The 22943-nt window shown below is 46.7% G+C and overlaps 1 protein-coding gene across 2 annotated transcripts; it reads left to right on the forward strand.

Moving 5' to 3' along the window:
• On the forward strand, positions 3535 to 15791 carry HERPUD1 (homocysteine inducible ER protein with ubiquitin like domain 1). 2 transcript variants are annotated; one of them, XM_021093900.1, is made up of 8 exons: positions 3535 to 3965; positions 6895 to 6972; positions 7060 to 7134; positions 8131 to 8261; positions 11571 to 11693; positions 12254 to 12604; positions 13624 to 13729; positions 14456 to 15791. In XM_021093900.1, the coding sequence occupies exons 1-8, from the start codon at positions 3825 to 3827 to the stop codon at positions 14618 to 14620; spliced, it is 1170 nt and encodes a 389-aa protein (XP_020949559.1). In that variant the 5' UTR covers positions 3535 to 3824; the 3' UTR covers positions 14621 to 15791. The 2 variants fall into 2 exon arrangements, with proteins under 2 accessions (XP_020949559.1, XP_020949558.1); XM_021093899.1 differs by having other exon boundaries at positions 3708 to 3965; positions 7063 to 7134.

Consider the following 22943-nt stretch of genomic DNA (forward strand, 5'->3'; position numbering starts at 1 on the left):
GACCAGTGGTTTCCAAACCTGGCGCTTGAATCAGTACCACTTTAGATGCCTCGGGTCCCATTTGGGACGCCTGATGTGGGACCAGCCAGCCAACCTACTGTTTTCCTGTTTAATTGGGGGTAAAATGTACAGGCGGTGAAAGGAACATCTCTTAATGACACAGCTAAGATCCACACTGAAAATCACCTCTGTCTAACCCACACCCTGCCAAGACAGAATATTTCACCACCCCAGAAATGTCCCTCACGCCCACTGGTACATTGGTGAAAGTTTAACTTTTCTGCATTTTCTGATCACTGAGTGTGAATATTCCCACTCTGGCCCATTTCAAGCAATCAGGATACATGCCACTGAGAGTGGAGTCAGGAGGAGAGGGTCCCCTTGGGTTTCCGTGACCCAGCACCAGCTGACTTCAGCACAGCTTTGCCATGACCCTTCCAAGTCAATCTCAGCCAGCCCGTCCCCAAGCAACTCGCATCTCTTCTCCATCGCCGTTTTGCTTATTCTAGAGTTTTATGTGAATGAAATCATATCGTATGTACTCCTTTTGTCTGGTTCTTTCACTCAGCACAGTTTTGAAATCATTCACGTTGCTACATGTGTATGGTAGATGGTTTCTTTTTATTGCCAAATAGTTTTCCTTCGTGTGGATATACCGCAGTGTTTATCTGGCCTCCTGGTGATGGACATCTCAACTGTTCCTGGCGATTCATGTGGTGAATAAAGCTGCCATCAACATTTTTGTGCTGGGGGGGTCCCGTTGTGGCTCAGTGAGTTGAGAACCTGCTAATGTCCATGAGTTTGGGGGTTCAATCCCTGGCCTTGCTCAGTGGGTTAAGGATCTGGCATTGCTGCAAGATGTGGCTCAGATCTGCCGTGGCTGTGGCAGCTGTGCCGTAGGCCTGCAGCAGTAACCCAGGAACTTCCATATGCTGCAGGTGCGGCCTTACAAAGGAAAAAAAAAAAAAAAAAAGCATTCCTGTGCAAGTCTTTAATTTCTTTTGGGTAAATCCCTATGAGTGTAATAACTGGGTCATAGGTTAGGTGTGTCTTTATGAAAACTGCCAGGCCAATTTCCACAGGGGCTGTACAACTTTATACTCCTACCAGCCATGTATGCCAGTTCCGATTGCTCCATATCTCTGTTAATACTTAGTGTTGTAAGAACCTTCACTTTGAAAAAAGAGTTCCTCAGGGGACTCTGTCTTCAGCTAGGCTCTGGAACCTCTGGGCTGGACTTGTTGCATTTGCCTAAATTTTTTTTTTTTTTTTTTTTGTCTTTTTACAGCCACTCCAGAGGCATATGGAGGTCCCCAGGCTAGGGGTCTAATCGGAGCTACAGCTGCTGGCCTACGCCACAGCCACAGCAACGCCAGATCCAAGCCCCGTCTGCAACCTACACCACAGCTCATGGCAACGCCAGATCCTTAACCCACTGAGCGAGGCCAGGGATTGGATCCCAGTACTCATGGCCATTTTTGTCAGATTCTTAACCCGCTGAGCCACAACAGAAACTCCTAGACACTATTATTCTTGATATTTTACAGATGAGGACATTTAGGTACAGAGAGGGTGAGTAACTTGCCTGAGGTCACACAGCTCATAAATGGCACAGCTGAGTTTGAAACAGGCAGTCTGGCTCTGGACCCATCAGCTGAACCACTGAACTATACTTGCTCATACAAATTGTGTACACAAGTCCCTATTAGATTTAGTTAATAATTGCTGCCCTTATCATTTTTATTCAAATCCCACTCATCTTTCAAAGTTAAGCTCAAATTCCACCTCTTCCATCCAGTTTTCTCTGTCTCCCCTCTTCTCCACCTGCCTCTGTAACCCCTCAATGTAATCATGAATCATTCAGAGATGTATGAGATTTTGGATTGTCTTTTTTTCTGTTTTTTCCCTGTCTTATCACATTGATTATATTCGTAAGGTCACTGAGAATAGGGTCATTCCATGTTTATCTTTCTATTCCTAGCATTTAATGTTTTCATAAATTCCTGAATTTAATGTTTTTATAAATACAGTTGGCCCTCCACATCTGCGGGTTCCACACCCACCAATTCAACCAACTGAAGATGGAAAATGTTCCAAAGAAAAAAAAATTCCAGAAAGTTCCAAAAGGCAAAACTTAAAATTGCCTCGCGCTGGCAACTATTTACATAGCATTTACATGGTATTTATAATTCTTTACATTGTATTAGGTATTATAAATAAGCTAGAGATGATTTAAAGTATATGGGAGGGTGTACATTGGTTATATGCAAATACTATGCCATTTTATAGAAGGGACTTGAGAAGCTGAGGATTGGGGTAATGGGGGGGTGTCCTGGACTCAATCCCTTGTTCTATAGGCAGAAAAATAAAAGTCCTTTAAAAGGAGCTAGCTCATTGATTACTCAAGAGGGAATCACAGAAATTGGATTGCCTTTTCCCTAGGGAAAATCACACCCCTTTAATTTCTTACTATTGAGTGAAAATGGATGTGCTGTTTTAAGGACTTAATGTTTGTCGCTGCAGGCTACAGAAAACCATGATATATGGCATATATCTGAGTTCCCAGTGAAGCTGTTTTTTCCTGTCTGGCTGCCTCCTCTAAGGCCTTCCGCTTGTCTTACCTGGCCTCATAACCATCAGAAGGAACCAACCCTGCCTGACACCTTGATCTCAGACTTAGCCTCTAGAGCTTTGAGACAATACAGTTCTATAGTTTTTAACCACCCAGTTTATCTTAATAGACCCACCAACCAGACCAAGTTCCTCCTGACACACCTGGCAAAACAGACGTCCCAGCAGGATTAGAACAAATGGGGCAGCACAATGTCAGTTTTGTATGTCAAGACCTTTTTTTCCTACAGATGGAGAGTGCCTGCATCAGGGAGGCCTTTGTGGTCACATTTTTAGGACACTGAGAACCCTGCCTGCCTTGTCTCAGCCCCAAATTCAAGGAAGCATGTGTTAGTATTCTATGACGGGAGGCCCTTTTCTAGCATCTCTCAGCATAAGCTGGATTGTGGCCTGTTGGCCCCCCCGTTAGGGTGATGTCCCCACACTTGGGGATGTAACGTTCAAGTCTGAGGCCACAGATGAATGGCCAACATCAGTTCGGATGCCTGCATTCTCAACCCCAGGAAGACTCGCCCTTTATTTTCCTCGCCCTTCTAAAACGCACCAGGAGTGCCCTTCCGGGTGGGCTCACAAATAGGATCACCCCGGTTCTTTGAGGCAGGAGTCAGGGGTTGGGGAAGGCCTGCCCCCGGGGGGGCGGACCTGACCTCGCCCGCCACCCAGGGAAGGCAAGAGTAAGTGGGGCTGGGGTCAAAAGGGCGGGGGTGCTGCTTTGTGAGGAAACAATTTGCAGAGGCCGCCAGACAGGGGTCTGCAGGGCCGGCCCGCCCCAAAGCGCCTTGACCAACCCGAGCCAAGGAGCAAGACCGTATCCTCAGGGCCGAGGCGCCCATGCGGGCCGCTCGCACCCCAGCATGGCCAGCGAACGCAGATTCTGCGGCTGCAGCAACGACTCTGGGTGACGCCACGGCGGCAGGTTGCATCAGCCCTCGCCCACGTGCTTCGCCCGCCCTTCCGCCCACGGAGCCGGGCGCCGATTGGGCCACGTTGGGGCAGGGGCCTCCGCCTCAGCCAATGGGGGGCAGCCACAGAGCGTTCTGTCGGCGGAGCCCGGGCGCGGGGTCCCTATAAAAGGTAGCCGAGGTGGGGGCGCGCGCCCCAAAGACGCAAACCGTTGTCGCGGCGGTTGTGGGCTGCTGCGAAATCGTCTGCCTGGCATCCGGGAGCGTCGCCGAGCCCACAGCGCCGCCAACATGGAGCCGGAACCCGAGCCCGTCACGCTCCTGGTGAAGAGCCCCAACCAGCGCCATCGCGACTTGGAGCTGAGCGGCGACCGCAGCTGGAGCGTGGGCCGCCTCAAGGCCCATCTGAGCCGCGTCTACCCCGAGCGCCCGGTGAGAGGGGGGCCCCCGACTCCCGCTGCCAGCGCCCGGGCTGTCCACCTCGCGGCCCCTAAGGGTGCCGTGTCCCCCTCCCCTTTGCCTTTACTTCCTTTCGCCGGCCTTCCCCCGACGGCCGGTGCTCCCCAGGTCTGCTCTCCCCGACCTGTGGTCTCCCTCTTCCTGGCCCCCGTCCTAGCCCAGTGGCTGTCACTTCCTCGTTCCAGGCCGCCATCGCTCCGCCTTCCTGACTGGCTGCCTTCCCCTGTCGCCTCGCCTCCTAGGTCCCCAAGACCTCACACTCCTGCCATACCTGTCCATACCCCTTCGCTGCACCCTAGATCTGGCGTCCAGCCGTCCCCCGACCACTGATACAGCCCTTTGACCTTGAGCGAGTCATTTCACCCTCCAAGCCTCAGTTTCCCCAAAACGTCAGGGTGACGAGGTGTGTTCCTCGTTAGGATTGCGCCCAATGAAGACGAATGAGAAAACATAAAGGCTGCGAAATGAGTTCTCTGAATATAGCCCCTCGTTGCGGAGAGGAGAGGGCAATTGCCAACGCCAGCCAGTGGCCAGAGAAACATGGTGGGCACCGGGCAGTGTGTACTTAAGGTCCCACACCCAGGAGCAAGACGTGGCTCTTTCCCTCCCAGTCCATCTTCCGCCCTGGGCCCCTCCCTGTGAGCTGGACTCCACAGCCTTTGCTTAGTCGTAGGGGGAGAGTGGTGCACTTTCTGGTAAAGAGTGATTCGGAAAGGAAATAGGTGGAAGGAATCTCCTGAGTCTGGATTTTAAGACTGGGGTCTCTCAATTACAGAGATTTCCTCGCTTTGTTTTGGTTGACATGTCTGTCAATATCACCCTTAGCGCCGCCCTCCCCCCCTGCCCACCACGTGATGGAGGCTCTGAGCTGGACCTTCCTGTATTTACTTTCTACTCTAATATTATGTAAGCCTCAGCAGTGTGCTTCACCACCCACAAATGTAATTCTCCATCAAACAGGAGAGGGCATCAGGGCTGGAGACGATTGTGAAATCGTTCCTTCTTTGAAGAGTTGCAACGTGTCGCAGCTCATGGGTCGAATTGTTTTCGTTTCTCATTGTAGAGGATGTGGAAGTGAGTTTGCTGTCAGAGTCGTTCTTTTGAAATGTGCTTATTTATTTAATAAGCTCCCATTCCTTTAGCATTCGCCTTGGCACTGTTTGTAATTTCACCGTGGCTGCCTCCAAGAAACCAGGTGGCAGTGCTGCTGTGAGAATGGCTATTAGGTACACAAATTGGTGAAGCAGGTGTAGCGTTTAGTTGCGTCATTTGGTGAAAGGCAGTGCTTTGGAGGAGAGCGTTCCTTCAGGACTTCCTGGGGTGAGGAACATGGCTCTTAGGAAGTTTGAAGACCCACAGTTGTAAATAAAAGGGTCTCTCAGATATGTAAATTTGGGTTCAAAAATTATGGCTGGAGCATACTCATTTGCTTTCTTACGTGAGAAGCCTTTATCACAGTTGTTTACGTAGTTGTTTTTTTTTTTTTTTTTCAAATCAGCCTTCCCAGTAAAGACGCAGAGTTTTTTACTTTGCGTTTTTAATAGGCCTCAAGTCACAGGCACCTGTGGTTACCAAGCCTTTTCTAGTGTGAAACTCTAATACAATGCAGGACCCCACCTATACAGTAACACTTTACAAGTCCATGTGCATAGCATTTGCTTATAAAGTTCAATTGGTGAGAACACTGGTGAACACAATATCCGGAATATTTCTGTAGTTTGTCATAAAATCCTGATTCATGCAGATAAATAAATGCTGTTATTTTGTTTTAAACAGCTTTATAGTCTCAGGCTGCTTGGCAGGAGCACCTTTATTCCACATTTTGCATAATTGGTTTTTCTGGCAGGAGTGGGTTGACAAGTTGGTAATAAGCTCCAGGGTACTGACTTCGGTGTACATCATTTTGAAGTCATTATTTTTAAGTCTATTTTGGTAAGAGAATTAAAAATGGATTTTAAAAATGAGATTTGTGTACAAACGTGTGGCCCCACTGTGGTTTAAAATCACTGGAATAGAGAAGAGGGTTTAGAATCTTGACTCTGTAGCAGCAGACGGCTTTGGACAAGTGAATTTTAGACTTTCCCCCTTAGAATAGGCACACGAAACCTCACAGGGTTGTCATGTGGCACGTTACCACACACCATCTCATCTATAGCTGCGTTTGTACGTTGGGAAAAGTTTCTTTGAAGACTTATGTTTAGAATTGCTTCATGTTATCTTGGGACAATGCTAGGTGGTTTTAGAGAGGGCTGACCTTGGAACTTTAAGTTTACTCTGAGACCAAACAAAGTTTTGAAGTTCATAGCTGTAGGACCCCCCACATTTGTGACTTTAGTGGCAGAAAGCAGTTTCCCTGGGAGTTAAGGAGTCAAGTAGGTTACCATCCTAAATTTGTTTGCATGTTGGAGATCGGTTTAAAGTTCATGCAGATAAATAGATGCTATTATTTTGGAGTTCCCGTGTGGCTCTTCAGGTTAAGGACCTGACACTGTCTCTGTGAGGATGAGGGTTTGATCCCTGGCCTCCCTGAGTGGGTTAAGGATCCAGGGTTTCCTCAAGCTGCTGTAGGATGCAGATGCAGCTTGGGTCAGGTGTGGCTGTGGTGTAGGCTGGCAGCTGCAGCTCTGATTTGACCCCTAGCCTGGAAACTTCCATATGCCACAGGTGTGGCCATAAAAATAAAATATTTTTGAAATAAAAGGTTTGTATATGGGGCCTTTGAAAAAATGTCTTCCTCTAATGCTGGGGGGAAAAAAATCCAAACATTTAAATAAAAATATTAAAATATAAAAATATAATAAAAATATAATATTAAAATATTTATATAAAACTGTTTCTTCTGTGCTTTGGAACTTTCGGGGGCTACATACTGACCAGTGCCTCTCTTTCTTTCCATGATAAGCGTCCAGAGGACCAGAGGTTAATTTATTCCGGGAAGCTGTTGTTGGATCACCAGTGTCTCAGGGACTTGCTTCCCAAGGTATCACTTAATATGTTAACTGCTGAATGTTTGTAAGTACTCCCTAGGCGGATTTCCGACCCTAAAGTACCTCCTCATTACTTTCAGCAGGAAAAACGACATGTTTTGCATCTGGTGTGCAGTGTGAAGAGTCCTTCAAAAATACCAGAAGCTAGCACAAAGGTGTGTCTGCTTTTTTATGATTATAGTAATCTGTGTCATTCAGACTCTCAAGGTAGAAGTAAAGAAAGTTGGATAAAACTCTTAAGTAAGCTTTTGTCATGAAATATTTTGTCTCTTCCCCAGCGAGAATCAGGAATAGGAAACTGTTACCAGTAGAAGTGACAGTTTCTCCTCTGCCTGGGAATAGTAGCAGACTCTTCGTTGGGGTTGTAATGGAAGAGGGGAGTTCGGCATTGCAGCCTCTTCTGGGATGGTGTTTGACTGAACAGTAGCTGCGTATCCAGATCACTGAACTAGCAAAGCGCTCATGAATATTGCACATAATAAATAGCTTCCAAGGAACCGTTAATTTTTATAAAGAGTAAAGAAGTGAACATACTTCATTTAGAAATTGTCATTGTGACCGATTGGATAGGAAGAGGCTACAGTCTTTATCAGGTGACCTCTAAAGGCGTACTTATAGTACATGGTCAAAATCCTTCCTTTTTCACACAGTATTGGTTCAAATACATAGTACTGATATTCTGAGGTGGTGATACACTCTAAATTTGCATCACAACTATACATCCTGAACATCTGAAACATAGCATAAGAAATTCTTTAAGTTGCTGGCCAGGTTGTATTTATAAATCTTATTGGTCAAATTTAATCTTTTGATAATAAATTTAATGCCATGAGATATTTTGAGCATTAATGGGAAACTTTCTCACCAAGGAACTTCATTGGAAGATTTTAGTGAAACTACAGTATAGCTACTCTAGGGAAAAAATAATGGATTTAAAAATTTTTTTTTATTATTATTTTTTTTTTAGTATTGTTACTGCCTTGAGCAAATTTCAGAGTATTCTTTATGTAACATTGTGTCTATTTGATTTCGTCAAGTTTAGAGGTTGAGGTGGGGAATATAAGCCATTCACAGCAGCAGAATCCTTGTAGCTTGATTTCAGGCAGTTGCGTCAGGCCTTTTGTTCTCCTGTTCATGTTACATTTATTTAGGTTGCTGAATCCAGAGAACAGCCCGCCGGTCTTAATCAGGGACCGTCTCCTGGGGATTCCTCAAGTGATGGTTTAAGGCAAAGGGAGGTTGTTCGGAACCCTTCTCCCTCTGGATGGGAGAACATCTCCAGGTGAGTGTTAGAGCGAAGAGCCAGCTCTGTATAACATCAGTGAATGCGCCTCATTTTTATCAACTGAAGAACAAGGTGTGTTTATGCCTTACAGTTACGGAATTTTAAAGTGTACGGAATTTTGCTTTGTAAGGGCTTCATTTTTTTTTTTTTTTTGTCTTTTTGTCTTTTTTTTGTTGTTGTTGTTGTTGTTGCTATTTCTTGGGCCGCTCCCACGGCATATGGAGGTTCCCAGGCTAGGGGTCCAATCGGAGCTGTAGCCACCGGCCTACGCCAGAGCCACAGCAACGCGGGATCCGAGCCACGTCTGCAACCTACACCACAGCTCACGGCAACGCCGGATCGATAACCCACTGAGCAAGGGCAGGGACCGAACCCGCAACCTCATGGTTCCTAGTCGGATTCGTTAACCACTGCGCCACGACGGGAACTCCAGGGCTTCATTTTTAAAAACTCTTCTATATTTAATTATTCTTAATGCATAGCCTCTTAGGAACATCTAAACCGTGGAGAAGGGAGTTCCCTGGTGGTCTAGTGGTTAGGACTCGGTGCTTTCACCACTGTGGCCCAGGTTCAATCCTTGGTCTGGGAGCTGAGATCCCACATCAAGCCACTGCATGCCGTACCCAAAAATAAAAAGCAGAGATGCACATATGAAAATACGAGCATTTCTGCTCCTGCATGGGCTGCTTCACACTGCTGACCTCGCGTAGGGAATTAGCACTGCTGCGGAGAAATAGCTGTCATCAGCTCTGTACAGCTGCTCTGCCCAGTGGCTTTGCACTTCGTCTCCAGTAACAGTGGGTGACAAGAGGTGTAGGGTTGTTAGAGAAGTGGTCTACCAAGGCCTGCATTGGCGGTGCTAGGAGAAAAGGTCCTCTCTTTAGAGCAGTTAGAGCTTTTCCTTAGCCCAAAAGCCAGAAGTGACCAAATGCTGTGGTGATTGGATTTCGTAGCTCTTGAAATAACTATTAGGAAAGATCCTATGGGAAAAAAATAATTGATTAACTACAAGTTGAAACTCCATTACTCCCCAGGTGTGCTGCCCTCCCTTTCCTAGTAGCTCTTAAGACTTGATTTAGGAGTTCCCGTCGTGGCGCAGTGGTTAACGAATCCGACTAGGAACCATGAGGTTGTGGGTTTGGTCCCTGCCCTTGCTCAGTGGGTTAACGATCCGGCGTTGCCATGAGCTGTGGTGTAGGTTGCAGACGCGGCTCGGATCCCGCGTTGCTGTGGCTCTGGCGTAGGCCGGTGGCTACAGCTCCGATTCAACCCCTAGCCTGGGAACCTCCATATGCCGTGGGAGCGGCCCAAGAAATAGCAACAACAACAACAACAACAAAAAAAAGACAAAAGACAAAAAAAAAAAAGACTTGATTTAATAGCTCAGGTGTTTGAGGAATGCAGAGTTGTGTTTTTCCTTCATGGAGATAACAAGTACACCCAAAAGTAAAAGGAACTGTGTGATGAATCTCCATATAATGATCGATGTTTTGCTATACTGTTTTCATCTGCTTCCCCTTTTTCCCTGTAGTGTTTAAAACTAATTCCCAGCCATTATATTGGTTCACTCCTATATACTTCAGGACCTAACTCTAAAAACGTGTAGTTGTACATCTGCAGTGCCATCATCAAACCCAGCAAAAGCACTTGGTCACTCATTTTCATGCACTGGATCTTTTTAAAATGATCAAAAACAGCATCATACTAAGACCTACTTGTATTAGAATACCATTTTAGAAGTACTCTGTGTATGGAATTTGGTTAAAATACTGTCAGCATTTAAGTTGGATAATTGAATTCATTATTGAATAGAAACTTGTAAAATTCCTCCCCTTTTTCTGGCAATAGGATTTGAAAATTGATGCCCACAGATGACTATGTGAATTTCACCATAATAAAACTTGATTTCATCTGACAAATATTTATTGAACAGCCAGAGTGCATATGTGTGTGTGTATATACATATAAATATATATACACATACATATTTCTTTCTTTCTTTTTTTTTTTTTTTTTTTTGGCTGTGCCTGTGGTACGCAGAAGTTCCCAAGCCAGGGATCAAACGCAAGACGCAGCAGTGACAATGCCGAGTCCTTAAGTGCTAGGCCACCAGGGAACTCCCAGCATATGTGATTTTTTTTAAGGGTATGAGTTGACTGGCATCGATACCCACACAGCCACCTCTTGATCTTTCTGCAGCTGTCAGTTTGAATTTCGTGAGGTGATGCCAGAGGAGTCCACTCTGTAGGGCTCACAAAGCCAGAGGTGACTGCTACACACAACGTGTCCTGGGCTGTGCTGAATGATAGAAGCATGAGTTTGGCATCAAACAAACAGGTCTCAAATCTAGCCCTACTGCTTGGTAGGTCAGAGACCTTGTGCGGAACCTTTGTCTTCCCTAGGCCGCATTCAGGTGCCCCTCTGTAAGATGACAGGGACTGCTCCCTCCCCATAAGGTCGTTGGGGATCCAGGGAGATAACAGCCTGGCAGCCTGTATAAGGCACAAGTGGTCAGTAAGCATGCATGGTTGATGCCACACAGAACTCTGCCGCTGTAGTGTTCAGATCTGGGGGTGAGAGAGAAACGAGAAATTGGGAGGAGGGGAGATTTCCAGAAAAGGCTTTGGGAGAGATGTGACTTGTTAGAGCTGCTCCCTAAAGGATGACTGGTGCGGTTTTAGACCTTCAGTGAGACTTAGCAAGTCCAAAATAAGGGTGGGATAAAGTTCCCGCCATGGCTCAGTGGTTAACGAATCCGACTAGGAACCATGAGGTTGCAGGTTCAATCCCTGGCCTTGCTCAGGGGGTTAAGGATCTGGTGTTGCCATGAGCTGTGATGTAGGTTGCAGATGCGGCTCGGATCCCGAGTTGCTGTGACTCTGGTGTGGGCCAGCGGCTACAGCTCCAATTCAACCCCTAGCTTGGGAACCTTCCTATGCCGCAGGAGCGGCCCTAGTAAAAGCAGAGACAAAAAATAAATAAGGGTGGGAATCCACTTAGCCTGAAAAGGTCTAGTTTGTTATATGTCATGGTGATGATCTGATGAGAACCCAGTGCTGGGCAAGGATCCAGACCATGGTAGGAACAGCTTCTGCCAGTGCTTCTGTACCTGTGTCACACAAGTGCGTCACACAGTAATCTGCAGGTAACTGTCGGAAAGTTCCATCTTCTGTCTCTTTGTTTTGAACTCCCTATTGTAATTTAAACTTAGTTTTCTAAATAAATAAATAAATAAATAAACTTAGTTTTCATTTATCCATACTAAACTCAGAAGAAGCGGTTTTTTTTTTTTTTAATCTTTCACAGGTCAGACGCTGCCCAGCTGGCATTCCAAGGCCTGGGGCCTGGTTTCTCAGGCTACACAACGTACGGATGGCTGCAGCTCTCCTGGTTCCAGCAGATGTATGCACGGCAGTACTACATGCAGTAGTGAGTCTCTCCCCAACATGCTGAGTGTGGCCAGGGCTCCCGGGAAGTCGGAAGCTCCCATCCATGTAACTTATAAAGCTAGGAATGGAGGGATGAGTCTATTTTCATCAGTATCTGCAGGGTTCTGGTCTATCTGCTACTATGGGTGGAATAGAGTGTAAATGATAACTACTAATTTGTGTATTTAGGCAGGAGTGTTTGTGTCTGATACATAGTTTGATGACTTTATTTAGACTATGTTGTTTTCAATTAATGTTTTATGAAAATGTTTTCAATTAATGTTTTTGTGAAAATTTTAATTTGTTACTGCACCGTGTTATATGGTGGCCTTGATGTTTAATCCCAGAGGAAATTTTGCTTCTTTAAAGAGCAAAAAAGGCACTTATAGATAAGATTATTAGTGAAGAAGTTCTTCCCAAAGTCAAAGAAAAATCAAGTTTTTTAATGTACCTACTTATAATTTTTAATAGTGAAAGATCCCTCCATAAATGAGGTTATGAGAACCCGTCTTCACAGTGCTTTGCTCTGAACAGTATCTGCCTCTGTCATTTTTATTCTAGTTTAGCAGCCACTGCTGCGTCAGGGGCTTTCGTCCCCTCTCCAAGTGCACAAGAGATACCTGTGGTCTCTGCACCCGCTCCAGCCCCTATCCACAACCAGTTTCCAGCTGAAAACCAGCCAGCCAATCAGAATGCTGCTCCTCAAGTGGTGGTTAATCCTGGGGCCAATCAGAATTTGCGGATGAATGCACAAGGTGGCCCTATTGTGGAAGAAGATGATGAGATAAATCGAGATTGGTTGGATTGGACCTATTCAGCAGCTACATTTTCTGTTTTTCTCTGTATCCTCTACTTCTACTCTTCCCTGAGCAGATTCCTCATGGTCATGGGGGCCACCATTGTTATGTACCTGTAAGCACATTATTTTGCTTTCTTTTTTTCCCTGTACTACAAAGAAAATTACTACAAATTACACTACATGGTGACTCAAACCAAATATAGATTTTCCTCTCTTTTGAGTAGTCTCAGTCATTATTTAAGAAGATGTATTGAAATGGCCTGTCATTCTAGCACTTTTGATGGGAAGAATTGATGACTTGGTTGTGCATTGCGGAAAGTACCGTTAATTTTTTGTTAGTACAGGTACAACATTTTCTTCTTTGCCTCGAGCTAGGGGACCTGCCAGGCTCATTAACCACAGTAAAACAACCATACTGAGGCATGGACAGGAAAATTGTATTTATTTGTGTTGAATGAGAACGTATTTATCTTTTATCAAACTATAGCTGTCTTTCAGGAAAACTGACAAGTCTTTCCCCTATAAGAAAAATGGATTTTTATTTTGGTTTTTAAAAATTTTAAGAGACTATTTAAAATAATACATTAAATATTTATATCCAGTATTAATCATTGTTAATATTTTATCATATGTGCTTCAAGCCTTAGATTTAATTGGATTTTCCAGATAAAACTTTTAGTTATTTGTTTACATTCTGCAGTCTCTAGAATCATGTAATTAGGTGACCAAATTTAGGTCTTTGTATGTTATTATGTATATTATAATCCCAGCTCTGTGTGTGTGTATTTCCCCTCTTTGCTCGGGTTTTCACGTGTGAGGTTTAGTTCAGATGAACAAGTACATATTGAGCATATACTGTGTGCCAGATGCTGTTTATGTTACTGGGCACATGGTGATGAATAAAACATAGTTTCCATGGTGACTGTTGAGAACCTAACAGGCCCGTGAGAAAGTCTAGGAGCTGGTGTGGTGAAATGTCTCTGCAGACGGGCCTGGCTGGGAGCTTCTGATCAGAGGCTGCTCTGATTAGAGGGGAGCCGGGCGACCTCCTCTAATTGAGAGGACCCTTAAATTCTTGAGTGAATTTCCTTCTGGCCTACGCTAAGATGGCCTTTATGTGCTTCCTTTGAAGGCATCACGTTGGGTGGTTTCCGTTTCGACAGAGGCCAGTTCAGAACTTGCCCAACGACGGTCCTCCTCAGGAAGCTGTGAACCAGGACCCCAACAATAACTTCCAGGTGAGAAGCCTCCAGTGAGCTTGGCAGGAGATGCCAGGCTCTCGAAACCTTCCTCTTTAGATCCCTTTTTGTCATGTGGTCATTTGCATTTTGGCATATATAAATAACGGTTTTTTAAAACTCTCTGTTTTGAGTGTTTCATGCTCAGTAACAATGTGTTACATACCATGGAAACCTCCAGTGGATAGTTACTCTGATGAAGCATTTGGAACATAAGCATCCCTCACTTACAGAACAGATTTCCTGGAAGAAAACACACAGAAATAGAATTTTTATAAGGCAGTTTAATGCATCAGCCTCAAGGATATTCATTTTAATATAAAGCATCACCCTAGATTCTGTTTTTAGAATCCTCTGTTTTATTTTTAGGTTTGCTTTTTTTGTTTTTGTTTTTTTTAACTTGGTACACTGCCAGAATCAGAGAAATATCCACATTTAGTGACATGGCTAATTGAATTACCAGTTTAATAACAGTGGAAGCTCTAGTTACTTCATTTGTTCTGATACTTGCTGCCAGGAATATTGAGAAGCCTGAGAACATCCCAGCACCGTTGTGGTGTGGAGGCCTGAGGAGGAGTCCCTCCAGCCAGGACATCATTCCCTGGGCTCCTGCCTGGCTGGCTTGGCATTTGGGACAAGGGGCCAGGGAGTCACTTCCCTTTCCTCTCATTACTTCGTGCCCTTCATGGCCCTAATCATCTTCTCGTCGTGTTTCATTACTTATAGGAAGGCCCCGATCCTGAAATCGAAGACCCCAACCACCTGCCTCCAGACAGGGACGTACTGGATGAAGAGCAGACCAGCCCCTCGTTCATGAGCACGGCCTGGCTTGTCTTCAAGACGTTCTTTGCCTCCCTTCTTCCAGAAGGCCCCCCAGCCATAGCAAACTGATGGTGTTTGCTCTCTGGCTGCCAGAGGCTTTGACAGGCGTGGACTGGATCAGTTGACTACAGCTCAATTTCCTTACCTGGATGTGGTAATGGCACAGAATTAGTTTAAAAAAAAAAAAAAAAAAAAGATCAAAGAGGATGATCTGCTTTTGTGATTGAGCAAAAGCAGGAGGACATGAAGCCGTGATACAGATTGATGAACAAAAAATGCCTAGGGCTTTTCATGTCTTTATTGTGAAGAGCTTTAATATCTATCTGTTGTAGTTTAATAGACATAAGTAGAAAGCATTAGTGTCACCTGTTCATGCCTGAGGAACCTTTCCAGATGTGTGTGTCTGCATGTGTGTTTGTACATAGATGACATAGAGGCAGAAATGGTTCTGCTGGTACGATTTGATTCCTGTTGGAATGTTTAAATTACACTAAGTGTACTACTTTATATAATCAATGAATTGCTAGACGTGTTTTAGCAGGACTTTTCTAGGAAAGACTTATGTATAATTGCTTTTTAAAATGCAGTGCTTGACTTTAAACCAAGGGGAGCTGTGCAGAGGTGGAAACCTTTGCTGGGTTTTCTGTTCAATAAAGTTTTACTATGAATGACCCTGGCAGAGACTCCTGTCGTCTCAGCAGTTTGCTCTGTGTCCATTGTCACTGGATGATCAACAGTTGAGTTGCTGACTTTTGAGTAAACTGGATATTTTGCTTCTTATATAAAAGGACTGTTTGTACTGATGAAGAAGGTAAGGCCACAAAAGTTTAAAGTGACTAAGATAATACTTGTGTTTGCCCCCTATTTCCTGATTTAAACACTGCTGGCTTATGTAGTGACCCATTAGAGTTAAATCAGGGGCATTAAGTACCTTTGACCTGCTCAAATGTCATGCTTTTGTAAGCTGAGCTTACTTTTGGACTTTAATCCTTCCTTGAAGTATTATTTTTGAGGCTAATCCTAAAAGCAAAGTTCTGTTATGTGTATTTTCATGTGAATGGTGTCATAGGTAGGCCGCTGAAGGCCTGGGAACATAGTTTTCGGCCAAGTAAATCAGCTTCTTGTGTCATGGTCGTGATCATTTAAATGAAATGTGACTGGAAACATCATTGACATCAAATAAAAATTCCCTAAACACTTCATACCCAGATGCTGGGTAAATACAAAGCTGTTTTATGTATGGTTGTGCGTACGTGTGTGTTTTTTAAGCTGAGCCCGTGCCGTAGCCGTGACGACGCCAGAACCTTAACCTGCCAGCCACCAGCAAACTGCCTGTGTGGCTGTGCTTTGAAAAGCCAGCTGATAATTATGTAAGGAGTAAAAGGAGTTTGAAATAACGCTGAACCTCCAGAACAGAGCAATGATCAGAAGGCGGTGGTTATTGACAAGTTACGAAGGCCGTATTTGCTTGAAGGAAGAGGTGACTTGAGACTGGAGGTGGGGAAGTGGGCGATGGAAGAGTGTGAGGAGCTTCACAGCCGAAGCAGGAGCGCAGAGATGAGACTCCCCTCCTGCCATGGATTCGAGTTCCATGGATTCGAGCTTGGCCACTGACGACAGGGGTCCAGAGTTGAGATGAAGGCTGCCTCTGAAAATTCTGGGTGGAAAAAGCCTGTTGTTTTCCAGAGCAGGGACATCAGCATTTGAAAGAGGGCCCTGGAGCCCCAGGCAGCTGGCAGTGCCCAGCTGGCTCCTGTCTGTGTGTGTGTGGGAGTGGGGCCTTGCTCCCTGTGGTGTCCAATTGCGTTGGTTCAACTCCAGATTCCACAGGCCCAAAATAGTTCTGGGAAGGTGCTCCTGAGAACAGCTGACAAGGGTTCAGATGGTCCCAAGCCCCACCAGGACATAGAGGAGGGGACCTTCAGGCAGGAGCCAAGGTTTAAGACACGTGGGGGACATGGTAGAAACATCAGTGCTTCCACAGCAGTTACTAAGTGCAGTGGAAGGATACACTGTTAATACTTAGAAAATTACTGGCTTAGGTGTCTGGTATTGAGTAGCAATTAAATAGCTAAAAGCAAAAAGCTCCCACATGTTAGCTCAGGCCATAGCAGCTTTTTATTGTTTTAAAATTTTTAATTAAAAACAAATTTTTTGGTAGAAGACAAAGTTGCCTTTAATGAGTCTGGGCGTCTGGGGAGATGGGGGGGGGGACTGCAGCCAGCAGAAACCACCTCAGAAGATTCTGGCTGGCCATGAGGTGGGAGCAAGGCTGGCATAGCCAGTATCTGAGAAGGTGGCTGGTGGCTGAAGGTGAGTGAGGGCGGTGGGGTGGGAGAAGGGATCCAGATGGGGAGGCAGATCATATAGTGCCTTCGAATCCATCATAGAAAAGCGGGTTCTAGTCAAAAGTGGGATCCACTGGAGGCGTCATAAGGGAGGGAACAATATGGATCAAGGAGCTGCAGGAGTTCCAGGAAGGGAGAGGGGAGGACAAATAACTGCCATATAAAGGATAGAGGAGGCAGGACGGCTCCACTGAAAGCCTGCAGGGAAAGCTGCACATCCAGGGTCAGCGCAGGGAGGTGCGGGGGTGGATGATGGAAGGCAGGCTGGGAGGCCAGGGCCAGGGAGGCCTGGGGAGTGGGTCCGCTGAGGGAGGAGAGGAGGCCTGGCTGGGCTGATGGAGACATGGCCTCTAGGTGGTGCTGGAGACAAACGAGGCTCTCTGCAGGGATGAGGCCAGTGCAGTCGTCCCCAGGGAAGGGCAGAGGCTGTGGGGGCAGGAGAACTGGTTTCAGCCAAGGGGCCTGGGGGAGGTCTCTTCTCCACACTGAGCTCCTGCTTCCTCATCCATGGCCTAGACCCCCGGGACACACAAGACTGCTCTGCCCAGCATACAGGGGCCACAAGTCTCAAAATAACACAGTGGCTTTCCAAAAGCAGCAAGTGTGCCCTGAGACGGGTGTGCTGAACCAGTCTAGATGGCCTGTCCTTTATTTTAATGACATGCTATTTTTTAATATATTGGATGAGTGTATTTTTCCACATAAGGTGGGGATATGAAAATAAGTTCGTTTAAAAGGTTAAGTAAATAATAGCCTGAAGCACGTATAGAGAAGGCAGAAATCATAGCAGTAGTTTTAAGTGATGAAGGTTCAGGAAACACTAAAAGCTTTTTGAACGTACAGCCCATGATTTTTTTTTTTTTTTTTTTGGAAGGCATGAATCCCAGCTGGTGCGTTTTGTCTATTTGGGTGGCTCCCATGGGTGCGTGTGTACACGTGTCAGCTTGTGCATCTCATAGGCAGATGTAGCTAGGGTTGGTGTGTATTGGCCTGCGTGTAAGGGACTTATGTGGGGGGGGGCATGCACACATGCACACGAGACTGTCTGCACCTGCAGGTGGAGTGCTTTGTCTGAACAGCTGTGTGGGTACAGGCGTATCAGGTGTGTGTGCATCTGGAGCACTGCTGTTAACAGTGACAGGGGCTGTGTGTGGAGTCGCTTCCCTGGCCCCAGCCCTCAGCACTGCTTAGTGGCACTAGGCTGGGCCAGAAGCCTGGGTCTGGCTCGTCACTGGCCACCAGGGGGCAGCAGATGGCTGGGCAGGCCCATCTTCAGGCTGAGTCCCCTCTGAGTCTGGAGGGCAAGGTCCCCTGACGGCCCTCTCTGCCCCAACCCCACCTCCTCTGCTCGCCGCAGGCCTCTGCCTCAGATTAGCCCGTGGCCTCTGGCTGAGGCTTTCTGGAAGGCCTAGGCTGCACAGAGTGGGCCTCTTGTTATAGGGAGGTTTGGGACTCATGGGGCCATAGGGACACCACCTGGTCTGGGTCCTTGAGGCACTGGCAGCTGGTCTTCTGGGGTTCGCTGGAGGGCCACTTCCGGCTCTTCTGCAGTCTGGACTCTGGGTCTCTTTGGGGTGCTCCGTACCTGTCTCCCTACTATCAGCCCCAAGCCTGTTGGGGCTACTGCTAACCCCCTGAGCTCGCCCCTGGCTTGCAGGGAGTAGGTCCTTCCGAGGCTCCAAGGTGGGCATCACAAGGGCAGCTGGATCCCGGAGGCCTTCAGCTCTGTCCCCGCATTCAGGGCCACCACCTGTGCTAACAGAGGTGGTGGGAGGAGGGAGTAACCCCAGGCCAGCCTGGCGGCGGTGGCAGCAGGGACTAAAAGAGATCCTGCGTCCTCCTCACTGTCCTTCTGTCCACAAACACATATGAGGTCCTACCATGTGCCAGGCGCTGCTGGAGGGACTCACCTTCTAGCGATGGTGGCCTCCTCCCCACCAGCCTTGAGCACCGAGTCCTCGTGAGAGCAGAGGAAGGTCTCACAAAGCAGCTTCCCCCCCAAACCTGGAGGGAAGGAGGGTGCAACCGGATGGTCAGATGGACCCCCGGGGGCCAGGCTGGGCAAGCAGTACCTCCTCTAGTTCTCCCTCCAACCCTAGGAGAGGGGTTCAGCTCACCCATTTTATGGTTGAAGAAACTGAGGCTCTGAGAGGTTAAGTGACTTACCCACATCGCACAGCTGGCGAGTGGCCTGCTGGCATCCAGAAGTTCTCTTCTTTCTTTAGAGACCGCTGAACACGGCGTAGACACGGCGGCCTCCTCTGTGTCATGACTGAATATGAAGGAGCAGGTCAGTCCCCTGAAACTCAAGGGTGACATTAGCTCCCCCACCCTTGCCCTCACCCCCACCCAGGTCAACAATCTAGTGTGGGTCCTTCCAAATACTCCTCCACGGACCCATGTGTGTATAATCGAGGTCTGGGGCTGTCGTCATTCCCTGCTGTATAAACACCGGCTCATGATATGCTTTTCTCCCTCAGTGGTGCTGGGGTCAACTGAATAATGCCACCTCAGCATCCCCACACACACATGGACACAGATAAATATCCCCGTCCTAATCCCTGGAACCCCTGAATGTTCCATGGGGCAAAAAAAAAAAAATGGATTTTGCAGGTTAAAGATTTTGAAGTGAGATGATGCTGGATTAGCTGGATGGGACTTAATGCAGTCACGTATGTCTTTATAAGAATCAGAGGGAGGAGTTCCCATTGTGGTGCAGTGGTTAACGAATCTGACTAGGAACCATGAGGTTGCGGGTTCGATCCCTGGCCTTGCTCAGTGGGTTAAGGATCCAGCATTACCGTGAGCTGTGGTCGCAGACTCGGCTCGGATCCTGTGTTGCTATGGCTCTGGTGTAGGCCAGTGGCTACAGCTCCAATTGGATCCCTAGCCTGGGAAGCTCCATATGACGCGAGAGTGGCCCAAGAAACGGCAAAAAAGACCAAAAATAAATAAATAAATAAATAAATAAATATTACTCATTTGGGAGTTCCCGTTGTGGCGCAGTGGTTAACGAATCCGACTAAGAACCATGAGGTTGCGGGTTCGATCCCTGGCCTTGCTCAGTGGGTTAAGGATCTGGCATTGCTGTGAGCTGTGGTGTAGGTTGCAGACGCGGCTCGGATCCAGTGTTGCTGTGGCTCTGGCATAGGCTGGTGGCTACAGGTCTAATTAGACCCCTAGCCTGGGAACCTCCATATGCCGCGGGAGCAGCCCAAGAAATGGCAAAAAGACAAAAAAAAAAAAAAAGAATCAGAGGGAGATCTGACACACAGAGGGACCAGCGAGCTCAGAGGCAGATGTTGGAAAGAAGTGGCCACGAGCCAAGGAATTTTGGCAGCTCACAGAAGACGCTGGAAGGGTGAGGAACAGAGTCACCCCCGGGCCTCCACAGGGAGAGCAGCCTGACACCTACTCTGATTTCAGCCCAGTGTTGCTGATCTCAGACTCCTGGCCTTCCAGAAACGGTGAAAGAGTACATTTCTCTTGGTTTAAGACATCAAGTTGGCAGTAGTTTGTTACAGTAGCCACAGGAAACTAATAAGAGGCACCACATGACTGGCAGGGACTTATTAGCCAATCATTATAATAAAATAATTTTTAGAAGGCAGGATACAGACCACCACTGTAATCCAAATCCATTCTTGTAAAAGACATGACGGGTGTGTGGGGGTGGGGGTGCCCCCAAGCATACACGAAAGATATTGGGGCAGAAAAATCCCTTACGTGTTTATTACCCAGCAAGTCTTCTTTCTGGCACTATATCCTAAGGAAATAATTAAGGCTGTGTGAGAAGGCTCATGTACAGAGATATTCAACCCAGGACAAGGGCAAACCGCTGGAAGCTATCTAGATGTTCAATTTTGAGGTTTGGTTCAATAAATTACAATGCGGCTGCTGAGTAGAACCCTTTACACAGTTTTAAACAAAGATTTTGTATAAATGTACTCGTTTCTGTAGAGGGAGTGTCACAATATGGTAAGTAAAAAGACAGTTATAAAAGAATTTGTATGATCTCATTGAAAAATAATAATCACCACCTATGGGCCAGGAAAAATATTTGAAGGGACACAACCAAGATGTAGACAGCAGTTGTCACTGGAGAGGTAGGGGGATCATTGGTATTATTCATTGGTATTATCAATTTTGGGGGACCTTTTTATTCTAGGGCCACACCCGAGGCTTGTGGAGGTTCCCAGGCCAGGGGTCGAATTGGAACTGGAGCTGCTGCCAGCCACAGCAACTTGGGATCCGAGCCACATCTGTGATCTGCACCACAGCTCACGGCAATGCTGGATCCTTAACCCACTGATGGAGGCCAGGGATCGAACCTGCATCCTCATGGATGCTGGTCAGATTCATTTCATTTCTGCTGAGCAATGACGGGAATTCCATCAATATTTACATTTGTTCCTAATGCCAGGCAATGGTGGTTGATTGGTTTTATTTGTTTTATTTTGTTTCTTTTTAGGGCCACACCCACGGCATAGGTAAGTTCCCAGGCTAGGGGTCATATCAAAGCTGCAGCTGCCGGCCTCCGCCACGGCCACAGCAACGCAAGATTTGAGCTGCTTCTGCGAACTACGCCACAGCTCATGGCAATGCCGGATCCTTAACCCACTGAGCGAGGCTGGGGATCGAACCCACATCCTCACAGACACTAGTTGGGTTTATCACTTCTGAGCCACAAAGGGAATTCTTTTTCTGACTTTTGACTATGCAGATAACCATTTTTTTAATGTTTTAAAAATTAACATGATGAATATTTTAAAAATTGGCACGAGAGCTCATCCACGCTGAAGGATGCTGTGTGTCCAGGGACTGGTAGAGACGAGAAGTCAGCAAGGGAGGGGAGGGCAAGGATGAGGTGCTCCAGGAAGGCGTCTTCTGAGGGAGGCCACAGAGACTGAGATCTTGGCACTAAGAGCCATGGTCATTGTCAGCCTGGCTCTCCTGTTACTGTCTTAGGACAGGAGGATGAATTTGATGGAGCAGAATGCGATTCTCTCAGTGGGTCCCCAGTCCCCCTCCCACCCTGGACCCAGGCATCCCAGCCTTTCTGAACTGCAACTGTGAGGTGCCAAGTGAGTGCCAGCACCTCCTCCCACACGTTCACCTGTTCTTAGAGCTCCTTGGTTGGGGGGTGGGGACACCTCTTGCGGGGGGTGGGGGGAATGCAAGGTGACACTGTGTGGTATGCAGATGCAGCATTAAATACCCTGGTTATTTCTTTCTTTCTTTTTTTTTTTTTTTTTTCGTTTTTAGGGTCACAGGTGCAGCATATGGAGGTTCCTAGGCTAGGATCGAATCAGAGTAGCAGCTGCCAGCCTACACCACAGCCACAGCCACAGCCACAGCCACGCCAGATCTGAGCTGCATCTTCAACCTACACTACAGCTCACGGCAACACAGGATCCTTAAACCACTGAGCGAGGCCAGGGATCAAACCTTCATCCTCATGGATTCTAGTTGAGTTCATTACTGCTGAGCCATGATGGGAACCCCATACCCTGGTTACTTCACATGACAGCAAGGGAAGGGGTCAAGGCAAAATATCTTGAACAGTGACAAAGTCTCCCTTTTTAAACTGAGTTGGTTTTTTAATTATTATTATTTTTGTTTTGGCTGCACCTGTAGCATGTGGAAGTTCCAGGGCCAGGGACCAAATCCAAAGCAGAGCAGCAACCCAAGCCACTCCTTAACCTGCTGCACCAGAGGAGAACTCCAAACTGAGTATTACTTACATGCAACAGCTCTCCTCAAACTTAACGTCATTGTCAAGCAAGCGTGTCAGGCAAGAATTACATGTCTTTATTTTATTGTCATTATCTGCTGGCCTTTTTCTATTTAGGGCAAGTGAGAGATGAAATTTATGCTTAGATCCATCCACTTATTTAAGTAAGAAGAAAAAGAGTAAAACCTTTAGAAAGTATTAAAGAAGCAATTATCAGATCCATAGAAGATGGCAAAGGTGCAGACGGTGGAGGGGAGACGTGCAGCAGATGGAAATCCTGGCTGGATGTTCGCCTCTGAACCGGGAAGGG

The sequence above is a fragment of the Sus scrofa genome, chromosome 6, assembly GCF_000003025.6.
Source record: "Sus scrofa isolate TJ Tabasco breed Duroc chromosome 6, Sscrofa11.1, whole genome shotgun sequence".
Taxonomy (NCBI): Eukaryota; Metazoa; Chordata; class Mammalia; order Artiodactyla; family Suidae; genus Sus; species Sus scrofa.

What these genes read in the sequence shown, in the direction of transcription:
- HERPUD1 (XM_021093900.1), top strand. Translation starts at nt 3,825, where the DNA reads ATGGAGCCGGAACCCGAGCCCGTCACGCTCCTGGTGAAGAGCCCCAAC. An exon ending in GCGTCTACCCCGAGCGCCCG is followed by an intron (nt 3,966 to 6,894) that starts GTGAGAGGGGGG and finishes TTCCATGATAAG; the next exon opens with CGTCCAGAGGACCAGAGGTT. An exon ending in TACCAGAAGCTAGCACAAAG is followed by an intron (nt 7,135 to 8,130) that starts GTGTGTCTGCTT and finishes ACATTTATTTAG; the next exon opens with GTTGCTGAATCCAGAGAACA.